Raw genomic sequence first — 16809 nt, forward strand, 5'->3', positions numbered from 1 at the left:
CTTGTCACTCTGAGTTTTGCATGCAGCCACAGTCCAGAATGCAGAGCGACACAGATAGTGGCTCCACTCATTTAGCTCCAACCAAGGAACTTTACTGTGAGGGTTTTTCCAACTATGGGAGTATGAGAGTCAGCACATCTACAGTAAAGTGCCTTTTTTGTACATGTGTGAACAAAGTGGCTCAGAGTTGGTGAACCTGGATTTATTAGACTTTGGGCTGTGAGCAAAGGATGATGAGAGTGTCTGCAGGGCTCTGTGTGCTGACATGTTTTATTCTGACAGTAGATTTAAGTTTGGGGCCAAACAAAGACATGCAGTTCACATTTCTATTATCTGCTGGAAGCACGGAGTGTTTTTACCAAACAATGGCAAAGAACGATAGCATGGAATTTGGATACCAGGTAAATACAATTCCCTCTCTATCTTTCTGTCTGTGTCTGTCTGGCATAGTGTTGGTATAAAGTTATACTTAAAGTTTGGAATAGCTTTATTAAAGTTTGCCAAAAATGTCTTCCTGAAAAACAAGCTAACAAGAATTGGACTTTGATCTTGAATGCCGAGAGATAAGAAAAAGCTGCTGCTGTTGTTGAAGACAGATAAGGAAGAGGTGAAGAGGTAGAAAAGTCAGAATGATACCCCTGCTTATCCACACACTGCAATAAAAAACATGGCTCTTGAACAAGCAAAAACATGCTTTTACATGATGCTTACATGATTAATATATAGCCAAAATCATTCATTTCAAATGCTGAATACAAATATGTGTTAGCAAGGGATTCATTTGTTGAACAGAGCAGTAAATATGGCATGCCACATAGTTACAATGTCCTCAATTTTTGTGTTGTTTCACAACACAGTCATCATACCACTGCTGCACCTTCTGCAGCTGCAGGACTGTAGTGGTGTTAAGTCCCAGGCCTGGCTGTCCCGCAGTGTGGTTTCTGAGAAGAGCCTTTCAGAATTATCTTCACCTTCATAGGCTCATGATGTGGTGCAATACTATCTGACATTATTCTGCAACCAAAACAATGAATCCCTCTCAGGACCATTAAACTTTGTATGAGCTCTTTTTTTACTAGATGTTAAAAAGCAGGCCGTAGTAGGAAGCAAAAAAGAGGATTTCCATACATGAATACCTAAACAGTCCATGTATTATCACTGTGGCATAATGTAAGCTTTGTTGTTGCTCAGTGTACAACGAGGGCCTTCATTTGAATATAAGATAACAGTTCCTCAGCTTGTGTGATAAAAAGCTGTGTCTGTATTGCTCAGCTCAACCTCCACTGGTTCTTTCACAGGTGATAGCTGGGTCAGGGCTGGATGTTGGCTTTGCCCTCATCTCCCCCAGTGGATACCGGCTGGTATCTGACTTCAGGAGGTCTGATGGCATTCACATGTGGGTAGCTTTAATGCTCTGAAACAGCCACTTGCCTTTGATATAATGCTCAATCCTTGAAATAATTCAGCCAAATTCATCAAAACTTTCCTACTGTTATACAGCAAATTGTTTGAACTATTGTTGAGAGCAAATGTCAGTTTTCAAAATGAAACCTTACTTTTTCCTGCAGGGTGGATTCGACAGAGGATGGAGAGTATCGGTTGTGTTTCGACAACAGTTTCAGTAAACTCTCAGAGAAGATGGTGTTCTTTGAAGTGAACATTAACAGTGAGATCGGTTCAGACGGAGGCTTAAATGAGTGGGAGAACGTGGCGATAAAAGAGAGCATGGTGGAATACAAACTCGAGGACATCAGGGTGAGAAAGAAAAACAAAGAGCTACGCATGTGGTTCGTACAGAGAGAGGCAGGGAAAAAAAACTGATGTTAAATTAAACATTATTTTAAATTCCTTATTTTTAAAAGGTGTGAAGCAGGTGAAAAGGAGGTTTTTGTGTTTCAGCCTCTTCTGACCAAAATGGTTATTTCCACAACGGATACAAAAAAGATCCTGGCAACACTTTTTCTCCGTCTAGATAAAACATTTGAAGATTGATTATCCTAGCAAAATTGATTATAAACACAGATGTGTTTTTTTTTTCTCAGATTGATCGCAATATTTTTTTCTTAACTGCCTCTCAAGGGTGTAATACCCCTTCAGACAGCACCTGAATTGTCAGATATTATTCTTTTTTAAGACCACACATAGAGAAACTGACTTCCTTCCCCTTATCCTATGTCCGTCCTGTCCCAGGCTCAGTTGGACTCCGTGTACCAGCACCTGGAGAGGAGTCGTCAGATACTGGCTGTGCTGCGGGCCTTAGAGGCGAGGGACCGCTACCTGCTGGAGGACAACCTGTGGAGTGTGTCCTTCTGGTCCTGCCTCAGCCTGCTGGTCATGCTCTTCGTTGCTGTCACTCAGATCTACACCCTGAAACGCCTCTTTGATGACACCAAGAGGGTGTGCACATAGCCGCAAAAAAGCTGAGGCTCAGTCAGAACCTGCACACGATCACACTGGAAAGTTTGACCCCATGCCCTTAACTGACATGAGCTGAATTTAAAAGGATGTTCACTGGTTACTTTTTTAAAATCTTTGATGTTCCAGTCAGAAGGAAAGACACTGTTATGTGCAAACAGAAACACATAGATAGACCTACATAAAAGAAAGATTCATGCACAGACACACAGATATTTGCTGTCATTGGGGAGCTAGAAAACAAATCACTAGAATGTAGTTTTATTACATTTCAGACTACAATTCACATGGACATTTATGACTATGTTTTACCAAAAACAATGACCAAAACAAAATAACTTTAGAAACCTCACCTACTATGTGTAGCCTACATTTAGTCAAGCTCATATATAAGTTCATTACTATGAAAAAAACAAGTATTCACACATTCAAAAGAAGCAATCTCCCTGATCAGTTTCCCCATCTGGAGGTAAAATCTGTAAGTCATATCGATGGCAAGTTAGCCTTGAGAAAAACATGCCATCATTTGAATGCATTGCAGGGATTTGGTTGCAAATGCACTTTGCAAAAACATACATAATGCAGTATTTATTGTGCATTTCATTCACTTCCACTACATTACTCACTGTGTTGAAACTTTGTGGGCCTACTCAGCTTCACCGTCATCATTTCCTTTCATAAAACATTCAGTGGTCTTGCTCCACCACTTGAACTGCATTTTACTTTGTCATTACAAATCAGACATCATACAGTAATAGAGAAATGGCTTTATGACTTCAGGCACTGAATCTGGTGATTTTTTAAGTGTTCATTTATGTTGTAGGCTTATGTCAAGTTACAATTTATGTTCAAATAAATAATTGGCAGTCTTCTGGGCAATGGCTTTAAAGCAGGAAACCAAAAATATCTGATTGGATTTGTGTTATATTAGATTTTACACTCTTTATCACCTCTACAGTTTAGAGCTATTTTAGAATGTTATTTTCTTAATAACTATTAATAATAGTTTGTCTCCTGACAGTATGAGATTGTTTATCTAGTCCCGTAACAGTTTTGTCTGAGCTTTTGCTTTTAAGTAAGCTGAAAATGAGAAGCGTAGTTCTCCTGTTGTCCTGTTGTCATGGCGGTCAAATCATTTCCACTTCAGGCCGGTCAATGTCACCACTGGTTTCGACGGGGAGCCGGGCGCCTGTTCAGGAACAATCAGCCAACATTAATCTCATAACCTCGTGACATGCACTGTGACAGGCAACACTGCAGGATCCAGTCTCTGGAACATCTATGGCATTTGTGAGGAGGCTCTGTTAGCAAGAGGGATCAGAGAGAGATCATCCCCCCGAGTTATCGGTAGACATGAGCAGACACATTAACCTGGATTTCTTAATTAATGCTGGGGCCAAAGAAAAGGGCATTATTAAAATGAATGCTGACATTTCGTGCTGGGTCACATTTGGGAATATAAAGCAGGGACTGTATTTAAATATGTTTGGATGGCATTTTTTTGTATTCATTTGAGGAAATATATTCCCATCCACTTGTTGGGAGTTTTATCGTCTTAAAACACTGGATTTAAGAACTGTTTTTCACATTAAAAGGGGATTTTCTTGTCAAAAACACACATTACATCTACTTTGACTCAATGCTGTAAAACACAACGCTCACAGAAGGAGGTGAATTCATTGTATATGCAGCGTAACAACGAAGGGCTGTAACAGTGACAACGATTTTTTCCGTTCGTCATGACAGTAAAAGGGTTGCCATGGTAAAACTTATGGTCTTGTGTCAGTCCTTAATGGTTTGGATGTAGAGAGAGGGGGGTAAGTGAAGAAAGGAAAAACCAGGAGTGCCACTAGAGAGAGAGAGAGAGAGAGAGAGAGAAAGAGAGAGAGAGAGAAGAGGATCACACGAGACAAAAGGAGACACCAACCACCAGAGCCAGTCCCTTTATTGTACATAACACCTCTTTATTGACTCTGCATCCCAAAATCAGTTCATGTTTATTCAAATCAATTAATTGCTACAGAGGCACTTGACAAGGGTTTTGCAAAACAAAAAGAAAAAGGAGATTTTTACAGGTTGGTTTCCATCCCCTTCCACCAGATACAGACAGGGGAGGGGAGGAAGAAAGGAGGCAGGGCACATCCATTGGGAAGGAAGGCAGTATTACTACCCTGAGGTATTACAGGGCATTACAGTCTGTGCTTCCCAAGAGCAGGCTGACGTGACAGGCACAAAGGGGGCTGCAACAGACTTTGGCCAATAGGAAGTTTTATCACATGTTTTTTGGGGGGGAATATTTCATGTGAAGAGTTTCCAATCGTAAGATGTTGGTCTGATTTAGAAGCTTGTTTTCATCCTTTGGGCACTGTCACTGAAAGCAAGACCTGTAGAGAAATACAGGAGGAAGAAAAGGCACACTCTGTCTCAGGGTCTATATTTAGGATTCAATTACTTAACAGTTTTGAGTTTTCATGTTAGGTTGGAGAGCTACATTTATTTCCTCTGTGGTGAAAACAGAGGAAGTCTAGGTAGCTTCTCTCGACAGAGTGTGCCCTCATACTCCAAAACACCCACCACTACTATTGATCAGACCTAAAACAGAAAACATCTAAGTAGCCCAACTTAACACCACCTAAATTTGTTTTTAAAATGATCAAAAACTCAAAATGCAATCAATAGATATTAATTCTCAAATAATCGCAGCTGGGTAGACGATGTCCAGGCCCAGATGCGCCCCCCCCCCCCACACACACACACACACATACGACGCATTTACACAGTAGCAGAACCCTGAATAAAAGAGCAGGAGAAGCCGGGGAGCTGGGTTGTGCAGAGCTGATCCAATTGCAACCAAGAATATCAAAGTAAAGACAAATGCCCGGGTTATAAATAATGCATCAGGATATGACGGATCTGTTTTTACCAACATTCATGCCTAATTTATTAGTGCTTCCTTTAAACCACTACATTTGAACAGTTTGGGCTTTGATTAGAATGAACATGTTTTTTTATCAACCCTGCGATTAAATGAAATACAAGTGCTTACTCCCCAGTATAGGCCAGCTATATACAATACTTTAATGCATGGAAGCAGAACTGACAGCAATAACAAATGTCCTCGACAGCTAAGCCCGGAAAGAGATGTGCCAGCCCCTAAATGCTTAATACCATCTTTATACTCTAACTCACGTCCCACAGCTCCACTGAGTTTGATCCTCTCGGAGAGGAACCTGTTCTGTGTGCTCTGCCCTATATAAATCAGTTAATCCAGGAATGAACAAAGTCTACCCGAAGGCTGAAGAACTCATTGGGGTTCAACTGAGATTCAAGGGATTATAATTCCATGCTTTAAAAACGTAGAATTACTGGAGACAAAGTATCTCACAAAGTGCAGACGGCCTTCAGCCTGTACATCCCCCTCTCCTGCGTGTTTGTGCGTAGTGTTCTGGTAACGGACTACAACAAAACCCGTTATGAGAGGATTGTTGTTGAAGGCTACATGGCTAGAAGTGCTTGGATCATAACGGTCAATCTGACATCTTTTCACTGTGGCAGTAAAAGTAAATGACCGGGGGGGGGTTGAGTCAACCCTGCCCTGTGTCATTTCTTGCTTTGCTTCTCTGTGATTTCATTTTTAAAGCTACTTTTATGATGGTCATAAAAACGAAACTCGAATACAATAACAAAAAGTGGGCAAAGGGGAAATGCGATCTGCACCACCAAAATAACAACTGTGAAGATAAGCTATTGTTCTGTTCCAGTAGGAATCAGTTACGAAATGAAAACCCAGACAAACCTTTACAACACGCTAATGTGAATACACACAGATCTAGGGTTGGGCGTTTACATTCTAACATGTGGAAGGAGGGAGGGAGGGAGGGGAGGAGCCAGCATTAACAGTTAATAAGTTACTTAATGAGCTTCTGCTGGGAACTTAGTCAGAGGAAATAAACCAGTTATTGTAGTAAAAATAAGTTGAATTTGATACATCATCGCCTACCTCCCGAAGCTAAATGCATCCCACAGGTCAGCTGGGTTTTATTTTGTACAACACAATTTCCACAGAGAGTCAGAAGTAATATTCAAGTGGTAAAGGGATTTCTGTCGTTCATGTGCACTGATAAAGATGGTATTAGCAGCTTTTATACATTGCTTGAAGAGACATATTTATACGGCTTGAGGACACACATCATGCACTGCTATGAGTCAGCCCCTCCCCTCGAGCCCCCTGCCCCTGGCCTTCAGTGTGCAGATTCACACACCCACACACAAAGACACACTTGGCCACAGCTCTAGTCTAGCAGGGAGGGCTCAGCAGGGCGGATAATGGTGGGCCGATGAGAAGGAGCCCCGGGAGGTCTTCGGCTGCAACGGGGAGAGAAGATACAGAACAAGGAGTGAGACGCGCTCACAGAGAGACAGTGGAGAAACCAAAACAACCCGACAGAGGAAACAGAGGGAGAATGAGGGAGAAACAGAGTTATAATTCAAAGATATAATGTTGAGAGGGGACAACTGGTTGAGTTTGAGCAAACCTTGTCTGTGACTCTTGGGAGGAGAGGATGGTGCCGTTAGTCACATAATGTTACAAAATGTAAAAAAAAAGTGTTGTCAATCATATCATAACAGCAAACCTTACCTAGGTACACCAGGTGGGACGCGGGCGGGCCGGGAGGGGATCTGTGGGGGTGCGCTGAAGGGGTCCTGGTGGTTGTTGAAAGCGTTGATGGGTGGGCCTGGGCGAGAGGGGATGGGTGGAGCACCGAAGGCGGGAGAGGGGTTGAGCGGCGCGCCAAAGGCAGGGGAAGGGTTCATGGGTTGTCCCTGTGTCGGGCCGCGGGCAGCGTGCGGGCGACTGGGGGCAGGGGCGGCTGCTGCGGGCGGCCTGCGCTGAGGGGTCGGGCTGAGGGAACGATATGATGAATTAATCTCTTATCCTAATTACTATTAGCTTCAGAGTGGTTCGGATAAAAACAATAGAATATTAACCTAGATATACTATAAAACCTATTATAGATAAGGTTGAGGTGAACCTCTTCAGAGCTTGTTGTACTCCTCTTCATACCGCCCCCTTGTGGGTCAAGTTTAAGAAGGCAAGCCTCCAGAAGCTCCAGGGTGCTTATAATGATTGTTTGCGTATACTGGTTAGAAAAGCAAGGTGGTGCAGTGCAAGTGAAATGTTTTGTAATGCACCAGTCAACACGTTCCTTGCTCTCTTGAGAAATCTGATGTACAAATGTATCTGTCGATTGAATGTTTCCCATCATTTTGTCATTATGCTGCTGTCAAATTCTTGACTCAGTACTGTACGATACCAGTCACCTCTGTGGAAACATTTGTATAAGTGCCTTTTTTTAAATTTATATTTGAGAGTTTTATGTCTTTTTAAAGAATGGACCTTGAGTCTCTTCAATAAAGCTGATTGATTGATTGATATCATCTTAAGGATCTAGAGCTGCAACAGAAAATCAACTAATGGATTGACAGGAAAATAGTCAAATTAGGTGTGTTATATTAACGACTCTATTCTCCAGCTGTTAAACCTGAAGCTCAACTCAATGCCAGCTAACCCTTATCCCACCTGGCTTCTTGGATCCAGTTGTTGTTTATGGGTGGGGGGACCGGGGTGGTGATGGTGCTGGTGCTGATGTCGCCAATAATGAGCAGGGCCTCCTTGAGCGCGTGATACATGCGCAGCATTTCGTCTCTGCGCTGGGCCTGGTCAGCCGACTCCTCCATGAGGCTGTTCTGGTCCCCAGACGAGTAGAGGTAGGCCAGCAGCTCCGAGTGGATGAAGTCCTTCGCCTGAGTGGAAATTAACAGCGTTAAAACAGAGGGCGGCAACTGACGTCGTAAAAACTGAGAATCCCCTTACGACTACGGCTAAGAACAGACGGGACTGTAGAGAATGGAGAGATTTGATCCCTGAAACTAAATATTAGAAAACCATAGGAAAGGAGCTGCGATGGTGCATGTGCTGGCTCTGAGTGTGTGTGTGTGAAGCTGGTGGTTTGCTGGAAGCCATCAAGTGAGCTCACCACAATAATAAAGTCTAATTAATGGACAGTGGACAAGTCAGTGTGAGCATACGCCGTAAATCCCGTTAATTAGTGTCTTCAACTTTATGACCTTGTGTGGCCATGAACACTGCTGCTATTAAAATGAACAAGGAAACGAAACGATACTCTGCAGAGCTCTGTGGTGCAATGAAATGTATACCGTATAAAATAGTTCTCTGTTTGGTCTCAGATCAGTGGTTTGTCAGGTGCTTGATTACTTTTATAAAGTAAATAGTAATGTGGGATGCTACGTTTGCTGGAAAATAGCAGCATACATAGCTAAAGGAATGCTAGCTGAACGTTTATATAGTTTGTGAGAAAATGTAGCAAGACGGGCATCAGTTTTTTGTGCTGTACTTTGCACTGTCAAAAAGTTGTTGTCATAGATCTATTATTCTTCTTTTCTTTATTATCTTTAAGGGAAAACAGTGCACATCGTAATAGTGATAAACTCAGTTGATCTCTCATTCTGTTTCCAGATGTGCTGCCGAGGACCGTGGGACTCACGCTGTTGATCATGAGATGCATGATGGTTTTGGGCACAAGGTCCCTGGTGGATTTATTGATGATGCCGATGTAAGAATCCACCAGGTTACGGATGGTTTCCACCTGTCGCTCCAACTGGGGGTCCATAGAGAATGTGTCTGCAGGGGCAGCGTCTTCATTTTCCGTCTGACAACAAAAATATATCACAAATACATCTTCATAGTTGCTGCAGTGTTTGTGTAATCATTCCAACTGCCACAGGAAGGATGTTTATGTAAGATCAATTCATTTATAAAAAGAAAAACGCCTCCTCTCCAACCACCCCACACACCTGGTCCTTCTCCGGATAAACCCCTGCCCTGAGGAAGGATGCTTTCCAGCTGTCCACATCCTCTTGAGAATCACATGCCAGTTCAACTTGGCGGAGATCCTTGTAGACGTTCCTGTACAGACAAACATAAGAGTGTGAAAGGGTTATATAATAATACACAAGGACAAGCTACACAAAAGGTAAGGCACATGAGCATTCAGGGGGTTTCATTTCACAGCAAAGGTCTGACCTCTGTTCGGTGTTGAAGATTGCAAAGATGTGCTTCGTGGACATAAAGCCTTTCTCTATATCTCGGAGCTTCAGGTTATCAAGGGGCAGCATGTACTTCTTTTCTTTCTCCTAGCATGAGGCGGACAAAAGAAATATGCATTTAGAGCAAGACTGAAACGTGGAATATACCGCACAAAGAAGAGACATCTCCTAAAGTGCTAAACTGTTTATATTGTGGCAATAGGGATGAAGCAGTTCTCCACCAATGAGCAGACATAAGGGAATGCATTTCCACTGTGTGGTGTGGACCACCACCAGGCTGGCGAGATGGAGAAATGCATGATGGGGGAGAGGAAGAAGAGGAGGAGCATGAGGGAATTCTGGGGGGGTGGGGTGCCAGCTTTCACTGTTGAGCAGAGACATCTGGAAGCATTTACATCTGCACTGCAACATAGAGTGCGGCGCAGGCCCAACAGTTACATCACTCACAGCTCCACACAATCCCCCACCCCCACCACACACACAGGGTCTGATATTTAACTGCACATGCAGAGACAAACAAACAAACAAATCCAACAAACAGATATGGGATTTCAGTGTGTGACACTCATCAGCGTTAACATTCAAAGCTACAGGCGGACTGATGCGGACAAGCGCCTTCACACACGCACAATTGTACACACACACACACACACACACAATCACACCCCCCCTCTGGCCCCCGTAACCCAGTACGATTTCCTGCAAATTCCAAAGTCAGATCCCGGCTGGAACATTTCAGCCCGCCTGCCACGTCAGTTTGCCTCCACCATCCTCCCTCTCTCTTGCTCCTTTTTTCTCTTTGCTTTTTTCGCCAAAAAAAGGCGAGCAACGCAAAATGCTCCGTGAACGGCTGGTGTTGGGACACACTGAGGCCACTGGACTTTGGGTCATCTCAACCCGTGGTTTATAGCGGTTTCTTTTAGGGGTCTTTTTATTCTGCTTTAAGAGTGGATACGAGCGAGGCCTTCGGGAGACGATAACGTGGTGAGTAAAGAAATTGCACTTTAAACTATCGTTTTCAAATGTTAAATTTAGTCTTCAGTTAAACAGATCATTTGATTTAATTATGTTAACGTAATCCAGCTTACATTCACCATTTGAAATTGTCTAGAATATAAAACCACTGTAGAGCAGAGTTTGCTGAGTTTGCACATACTGTAGTTATTTAAAGAAGAGGGAGCGCAGTCAACCATGTCGTTGCTTCACTTGGTTGAAAACATAGATTTTTTAATATAAGGTTATTTTTGAGACAGTAAATGTTTATTAATATAATAAGTATAGCCTTGTTTCAGCAGTAACACTTTGGATATTATCAGTCACTTTCTATGTACGTGGCTTTTTCCTAATGTGCCAAACTGGGTTAATGTTTGCTGTCTGTGCCCTCTGTCCTACTGTAATAGGGTAGCGACCTGCAGCCGCAATGACCTCGGGGTCTTTCCTCCCATCAAGAGTCATCCTAACCCCCCCGCCTGCCCAGTGTTCAGACTACCTGTTCATCAGGCTACAGCTGAACAGTAGTCTGCACATTGGTTAGGCTGGGCTGGGACGCACACACCTCCGGCCACTAAATCTCCACCTTGGAAAATGTGTTCAAACAGGCAGTATCTTCATTTGTATGCAAATCCCTCTCACCTCCTCGTCTTTGTACCAGGACAGGGACTCGGCAGTCAGGACAAACCAGTACTCCTTGGAGCCTCCCTTCATGATGCTGATGTTGATGGTTAGCCAGCCTTTCCTGATCACCTGCACAGGACGGAGAAGATAGGGGGAGAGAAAAGGGTGAAGGGGAAAGAGGGGCAACAGGAGGGCGAAGGAAAACAGCTTTATCAATCAGGTTTATTCATTGATGACTTAAGGGCCTCATAAATGTACCGGGATGTACCGGCACTAATAAATTCTTACCTGCTTACCTGCTGTGTCACTGTATGTGTGGTATTTAATATTCAACATGTGTCTATGTTTGTATTATTAATTAAACATGCATATCATAGTGAGTGATAGTAATGCATGAAGAGTAATGCATACTTTATGTGTTACATTGCTAAATGTACACAAAAGAAACAAATGGTTTGATTGAAGATCCTAAAAAGTGGTGACGTTCTTTTTCACTCGACAGAAAATAAATCTTTAAACCAACAAACAGGACCAGATGGTGTCCAGAGCCTGAACAGAGTCAGAGATCAAAGGTTGACGGTGGTATGTTGGTGTCAGCGGGTCAGTTTAAGCTAGCCTACGGATTAGTTGTTTTTTTAAAAGCAGCGTTAGTGAGGTTAATAGGACTCAGATGTACGACTGTTTAAGTAAAAATGAGGAGGAATGTGTGCAGAAGACTGGGGTAAAGTAGTAGTAGCTGATCTCCCAGACTTAACATAGAGAAATAAAGTGAAACAATAAAATGAGAGATGGAGGCAGAAAACAGACCACACTAAGAGGCCCGAGTTCAGAGTATAAGCCATGCATCTCGGAGGAGCCCTCTTAGCTCTGTCCCTCCATTTTTTTCCCCCAAATACACCGCCTTGTACATAAAGTACAACGCGGGGTAAACTATCTGAAAAGGTGGGATCTAATACTGAGTAAAGCTAAGAGAAATGTAGATTACTCTTCTGCACACACTCTCCATCCAGCACTAGAGTGAATTAATTAGTTCATAAACAGAGAAACATAAACATGAAGGGGGAGGCAACAACATGGAAGTTAGACATGCAGGGAAAACTTTTTTGAAGTTTTAGATCCCCTTTGTTAAGAGGAAAAGGTGACCTCATTTTGCCATTAGGAAGAGCTTATAAGCTGCTTTTGTTTCAACACTTTTTGCAAGTAGCACGCAAATGTCAAGATATGTTTGTAAATGTGTTTGTCACCAGTGTTGGTTTAAGATGTTTGATTACATCAGAGACTAACTCCAAAGATTCAAAGAAAAACAACACTTGAATGATTCGAATGAAGCGAGCCCATTGAAATCATTGGAATGTATCCCAAAGCCGTGACAAGTCACCATATAGCATCACAGAGCATTCTGATGGGATCTGAATACAGAAATCATAATCAGAAACATGGAGACTGGTGGGTTTTTGGATGTGGAAATGAAATTAATGCAAAGATGATTTCAAAGAATCAAAAATGTTTACTCTGTGGCGGATTAAATTCGCCCCGCCCCCCCACTCCCTCCCCATTAGTCCCCAGTGATGTTAGCGATGATTCTCACGAGGCACACGTTCACATAGGCACGAGGCGGCAGCAGCGGCAGCAGAGGTATAAACCCAGACATGGGAGCTGACGCCACTCCAGGGTCAGTGATGGGAGGTTTCCCCGCTCTCTCTCTGGGGTCCTTGACAGAAATCACAACACATTGCCGAGTGCGACAATGTCTTGTGGGGGTGAAATTATAATGTAAAATATTTGGGGGAGAAAAAGTTAATGTTAGTAAACCCAGATGTGTCCAATTAAAGACAATTACTGTCTTAATATATAAAACCAAGAATTATGAGCCGTGTGTTACTGTGTAGTCAGTTCCAAATTACTGGCAACTGCGTGCTAAAGCTCGAGCTGGAGTTGATATGAATTTCATCTGGAGACTCTACCTTCTCCTCTTGGACCTCTCCTAGCACACCAAGCTGCAGAGGGGTAAAACAACTCATTATGGGGAGGTATCCATTCCTGTATTTGCAGGAAGCCGTTTATCCTGTTGTCTCACAGCATTCTGTCTTCCCCACCCTAACCGTACTGGCTGACCTGTGCTGTGGCCTCAGTCCTCTGCATGGCCTACCCCTGCTGCCCCCTGGCAGGCTGCGCTTAGAATATTTCGGGTACTTACCAGAATCTCACCCTGCAGTTATGGGAAAGGTGAGGGGAAATTCAAGCAAAGGGGAGCAGGCAAAGATCAGGAAGAGATGAGAGGAGGGGGAAAAGGGAGCAAGTGGAGAGTTGGAAGGAGAGAAGAAGGGGCAGTAGAGAACACGAGGGAAAGATAAGGATGAGGGTAAGGAATGATATGTTTCAGGGGAGAGAAAAATAGAAGGAAACAGAAAGCAGTAATCCAAGAGTGAAGGCAGGAGAGAGAGAGAGAGAGAGAGAGAGAGAGAGAGAGAGAGAGAGAGACAGACGGACAGACAGACATACAGACAGAGCAAGAGAGTTACATGCAATTAGAATTACTTCAGGTTAACAAACATTTGGTTATGTCATTTGTTGCTCAGTAGATCGGTGCGGTGTCCATGCACATTCTGAATCTCCGTTCAAAAGATGCTTGTGGGTTAATGGCAAGGCAACTAAACAACCGACAGCATCCTGTGATTAAGTGTTGCTTCGCTGGAGAACAACATGCCTGGGTCTGCAAACAGCAATTAATATAGTCGTGGGAAGAAAAATGCACTGTTCAGAAAAGAAGAGAAGCTGTGTCTTCTTTCAGATCATTAAGGAACCCCCCCCGTCCCTCACTGAAACTCAAATCTCTAACGCTTATTAGCAAACTCACAATCAGGCTTCAGGATCTTACAAACACACACGTGGAAACTCAACATACTTTTAATACCAGTCTGTATAAAACGGAAAAGAAGAACCAGCTTTGTTGACAAGCCGGTTCCAAATGAGGATCAGAAATAAAGCCACTGGCTGTAATCAGTAGTTCAAATGATTTATAGGTTGCGATAGACTAATGGCGGGGGTGCTTAATAGCTGCTGGAGTGAGATGTATTCACATGGGTGACTAATAGGCTGGTAATGGGAGACATCAGTCAAGGTAGATTAAAACTGGCATTTGTGAAAAGGCCAGAGCCGAGTGATGAGACGTACCTGGTTGGGTATGGCCCTCTTCTTGTTTGCAGCTGTGTTCCTCTGCTGGGCGCTATTACACACAGGTGGACGGAAAAGACAATAAATATGATTGATGAACGCACCCCTAACACAACCTGTCAAAATATATACACTACATTTTCATGTGTCAATTGTTGTTCCTAATAATATGAGAAAACATTTATATTCAGAACGTTTAATATTTGAAATGCAGGTAAGGGGTGCACAAAACTGATTCTTTTTTTATTTTATTTTTTTATTCTGATATGCAATGCTTATCCTCCTTGACAAGATAACCGATCATTTCGCATTATTGTATTTTTAAAAAGTGAATAACCCGTGGTTAAAGCGTACCTGGGGTGAGAAAGGTAGAGGATTGAATAGCTCAGACCTAATGAAATATAACTGTCATCACTATTTATAACGCAAGCAAAAGAAATGAAGAACCTTCCCAAACTTTCTGTTGTCTTCCTGTGATTTTGTAAAAAACCATCCACACCGACAATGACATATGTGACTCTATTCAGCATGCTGTTCTTCTTCTGTGTGTTTTCCGGTGGATTGCATACCATAATTCAATTATCGGAATGATATAAACCAACATAAATCCAATCCTATTATCTGCCTATATACATGTGTACATCATGCATCCTTAAAATAAACTGCTACGCACATACAGGAAGTTGAACTTTGCTGGCAGAAGATGTCTAACAGCATGGAGGGTCAAAGTGTCCCTCACTCACACACAACCCTACATACTTTCAGTTAGCCCACCTGTTGCTGCTGAACCCTGGGGGGCTACCATCATCCAGCCTTCTGTAGTCAAGACTGAAAGTGACGTCATGAGAACCGTTAAACAGCCCGAGCTGACCTCAAACACATTACTGCAGTCCGCTCGCCATGCAGAGGCTAGCCATGAACCCGCACACACACAAGCGGCGTGCTTTGTTACTCGGTCAACGGCGCGACCCACGCAGGGGGGGGGGGGGTACTACATGCTACTGCACTAGACTATGAGAATGCAAGCACAAACCATAAACTGCTGAGATATAGAGTGGCGCAGGGATGACGTATTTGTGTAGGCCGACCTGGAAGTAAGCTGCGCATGGGTTCCCTCGACACAAACGCAATGAGATTTCTCCACAGGATTTTGGAATATTGTAAAAAATAAGATCAAACCTGTTTGATAAATGGTCACTGCTGATGTATTTAATGTGGTAGAACAAAACGTAATCCGTCTCTTAAATTTGTGTCGATTTTCCAAAATCCTACAGAGAAATTGACTCTGAGACCAGGGAAGCGGAAGTGGTAAAATGCTAACTCGCTTCCGGGTTTGAGGACTTGTTCCTGCACCACTCTATATACCACAAGAGTGCTTCATAGTGTGCAAATGCAGTTCAACATCAACACCCTCCGTTGTGCAGTACGCATTGTTCATCGCCACGGTCATACAGTCGGCAGCAGACAGGAAGTTTATCCGTCAACTAATCAAGCATGCCACGACGGCTTTGTTACGAGGAGTATTATTGTTACATGCGAGAAAAGGGGGGAGAGGTGGGCAACTAATGTGACCTTTATCACTGTGGCATCACCCCCCTCCCCCATCACGCTCTGATCACATCACACTGTTGCATGGCTGCTTACAACGTGTGGCTAATTATAAACTTTGACTCAGAAGTAGTGATGCCGTGGGGAGCCTGGTTTTTGATCAGCAGCTGGGTCCCTCGTGTATTGCTGGCTAGGAGAATGCTGGCTTTTAAATGTACAGAATCACAAGTCCACTTCAACGGGCAAACCGGAGTCAATCGGATTTACAATGCCTGTGCTGAGACTGAGGGCCCGGCAACACGCTGCGGGCTGGACGAGAGAAGGTGAGGGTACATACTTAGCAAAGCCTATGAAGTCCTCATGATTGGTGTTGATGTAGGACAACTCAATGTCAATCAGCAGCAGAACCTGGATTAGAGGCAGAAAATCATGATTAGGATGGAGAGCTCTCAATTAAACGTCACTGACAGAGGGCACAGAGGAGAGAGGGCAAGCTCACACTTCTTATACTTCACCTTGAGAGGGATTACAACTTAAGATACATGCATAGCTATACCAACATGGACTAATATTCGCTATGTTGCAAATTGCAGTTGTGGTGGAGTTCAGAATATGATTTATTCAATACATTTCAGTTTATAATCCCTATAAATCTGCCTATTTTAGTTTAAATAAGGAGTTCTAGAGATAATGCTTTCACGATTTTAAAGTCAACATTCTCTTACATCATTTTATTTTGTGTCTGTTATTTATTTCACTCTTTGTATTGGAGGAGCCTTGGACTCAAGTTTTTCATTGCCATATCTACACTGCAGCTACTGTGCATGACAGTAAAGCCTTTGAATCTTGAATCTAAAAGTGTAAACCTTTATGTTTTAATTACAAAACTAAAGGATGAATACAAACTAAGCCAATATTTTTTATTTATTT

General features: G+C 42.9%; 2 protein-coding genes across 3 annotated transcripts in view; one reads left to right on the forward strand and one right to left on the reverse strand.

Annotated features, from left to right (window-relative positions):
- Positions 1 to 4033, forward strand: tmed1a (transmembrane p24 trafficking protein 1a). Its single transcript, XM_063903119.1, has 4 exons — positions 1 to 401; positions 1299 to 1396; positions 1569 to 1755; positions 2191 to 4033. Exons 1-4 carry the CDS (start codon positions 231 to 233, stop codon positions 2407 to 2409), a joined length of 675 nt encoding a protein of 224 aa, XP_063759189.1. The 5' UTR covers positions 1 to 230; the 3' UTR covers positions 2410 to 4033.
- Positions 2661 to 16809, reverse strand: part of dnm2a (dynamin 2a) — a 27303-nt gene continuing 13154 nt past the window's right edge. Inside the window, exons 12-21 of one of the 2 annotated variants that reach the window (XM_063903064.1) lie at positions 16217 to 16287; positions 14332 to 14383; positions 13355 to 13366; positions 11176 to 11286; positions 9521 to 9630; positions 9292 to 9403; positions 8982 to 9146; positions 7997 to 8220; positions 7055 to 7318; positions 2661 to 6780 (exon numbers count right to left, since the gene is read on the reverse strand). In XM_063903064.1, coding sequence (XP_063759134.1) covers positions 6708 to 6780; positions 7055 to 7318; positions 7997 to 8220; positions 8982 to 9146; positions 9292 to 9403; positions 9521 to 9630; positions 11176 to 11286; positions 13355 to 13366; positions 14332 to 14383; positions 16217 to 16287 — 1194 coding nt within the window. In that variant the 3' untranslated portion in view covers positions 2661 to 6707. The remainder of the gene's footprint in view (positions 6781 to 7054; positions 7319 to 7996; positions 8221 to 8981; positions 9147 to 9291; positions 9404 to 9520; positions 9631 to 11175; positions 11287 to 13354; positions 13367 to 14331; positions 14384 to 16216; positions 16288 to 16809) is intronic. The other variant, XM_063903065.1, reaches the window with a different exon arrangement.

This window comes from Eleginops maclovinus, chromosome 16 (assembly GCF_036324505.1).
Source record: "Eleginops maclovinus isolate JMC-PN-2008 ecotype Puerto Natales chromosome 16, JC_Emac_rtc_rv5, whole genome shotgun sequence".
Classification (NCBI taxonomy): Eukaryota; Metazoa; Chordata; class Actinopteri; order Perciformes; family Eleginopidae; genus Eleginops; species Eleginops maclovinus.

What these genes read in the sequence shown, in the direction of transcription:
- tmed1a (XM_063903119.1), top strand. Translation starts at nt 231, where the DNA reads ATGATGAGAGTGTCTGCAGGGCTCTGTGTGCTGACATGTTTTATTCTG. An exon ending in GCATGGAATTTGGATACCAG is followed by an intron (nt 402 to 1,298) that starts GTAAATACAATT and finishes GTTCTTTCACAG; the next exon opens with GTGATAGCTGGGTCAGGGCT. An exon ending in AGGTCTGATGGCATTCACAT is followed by an intron (nt 1,397 to 1,568) that starts GTGGGTAGCTTT and finishes TTTTTCCTGCAG; the next exon opens with GGTGGATTCGACAGAGGATG.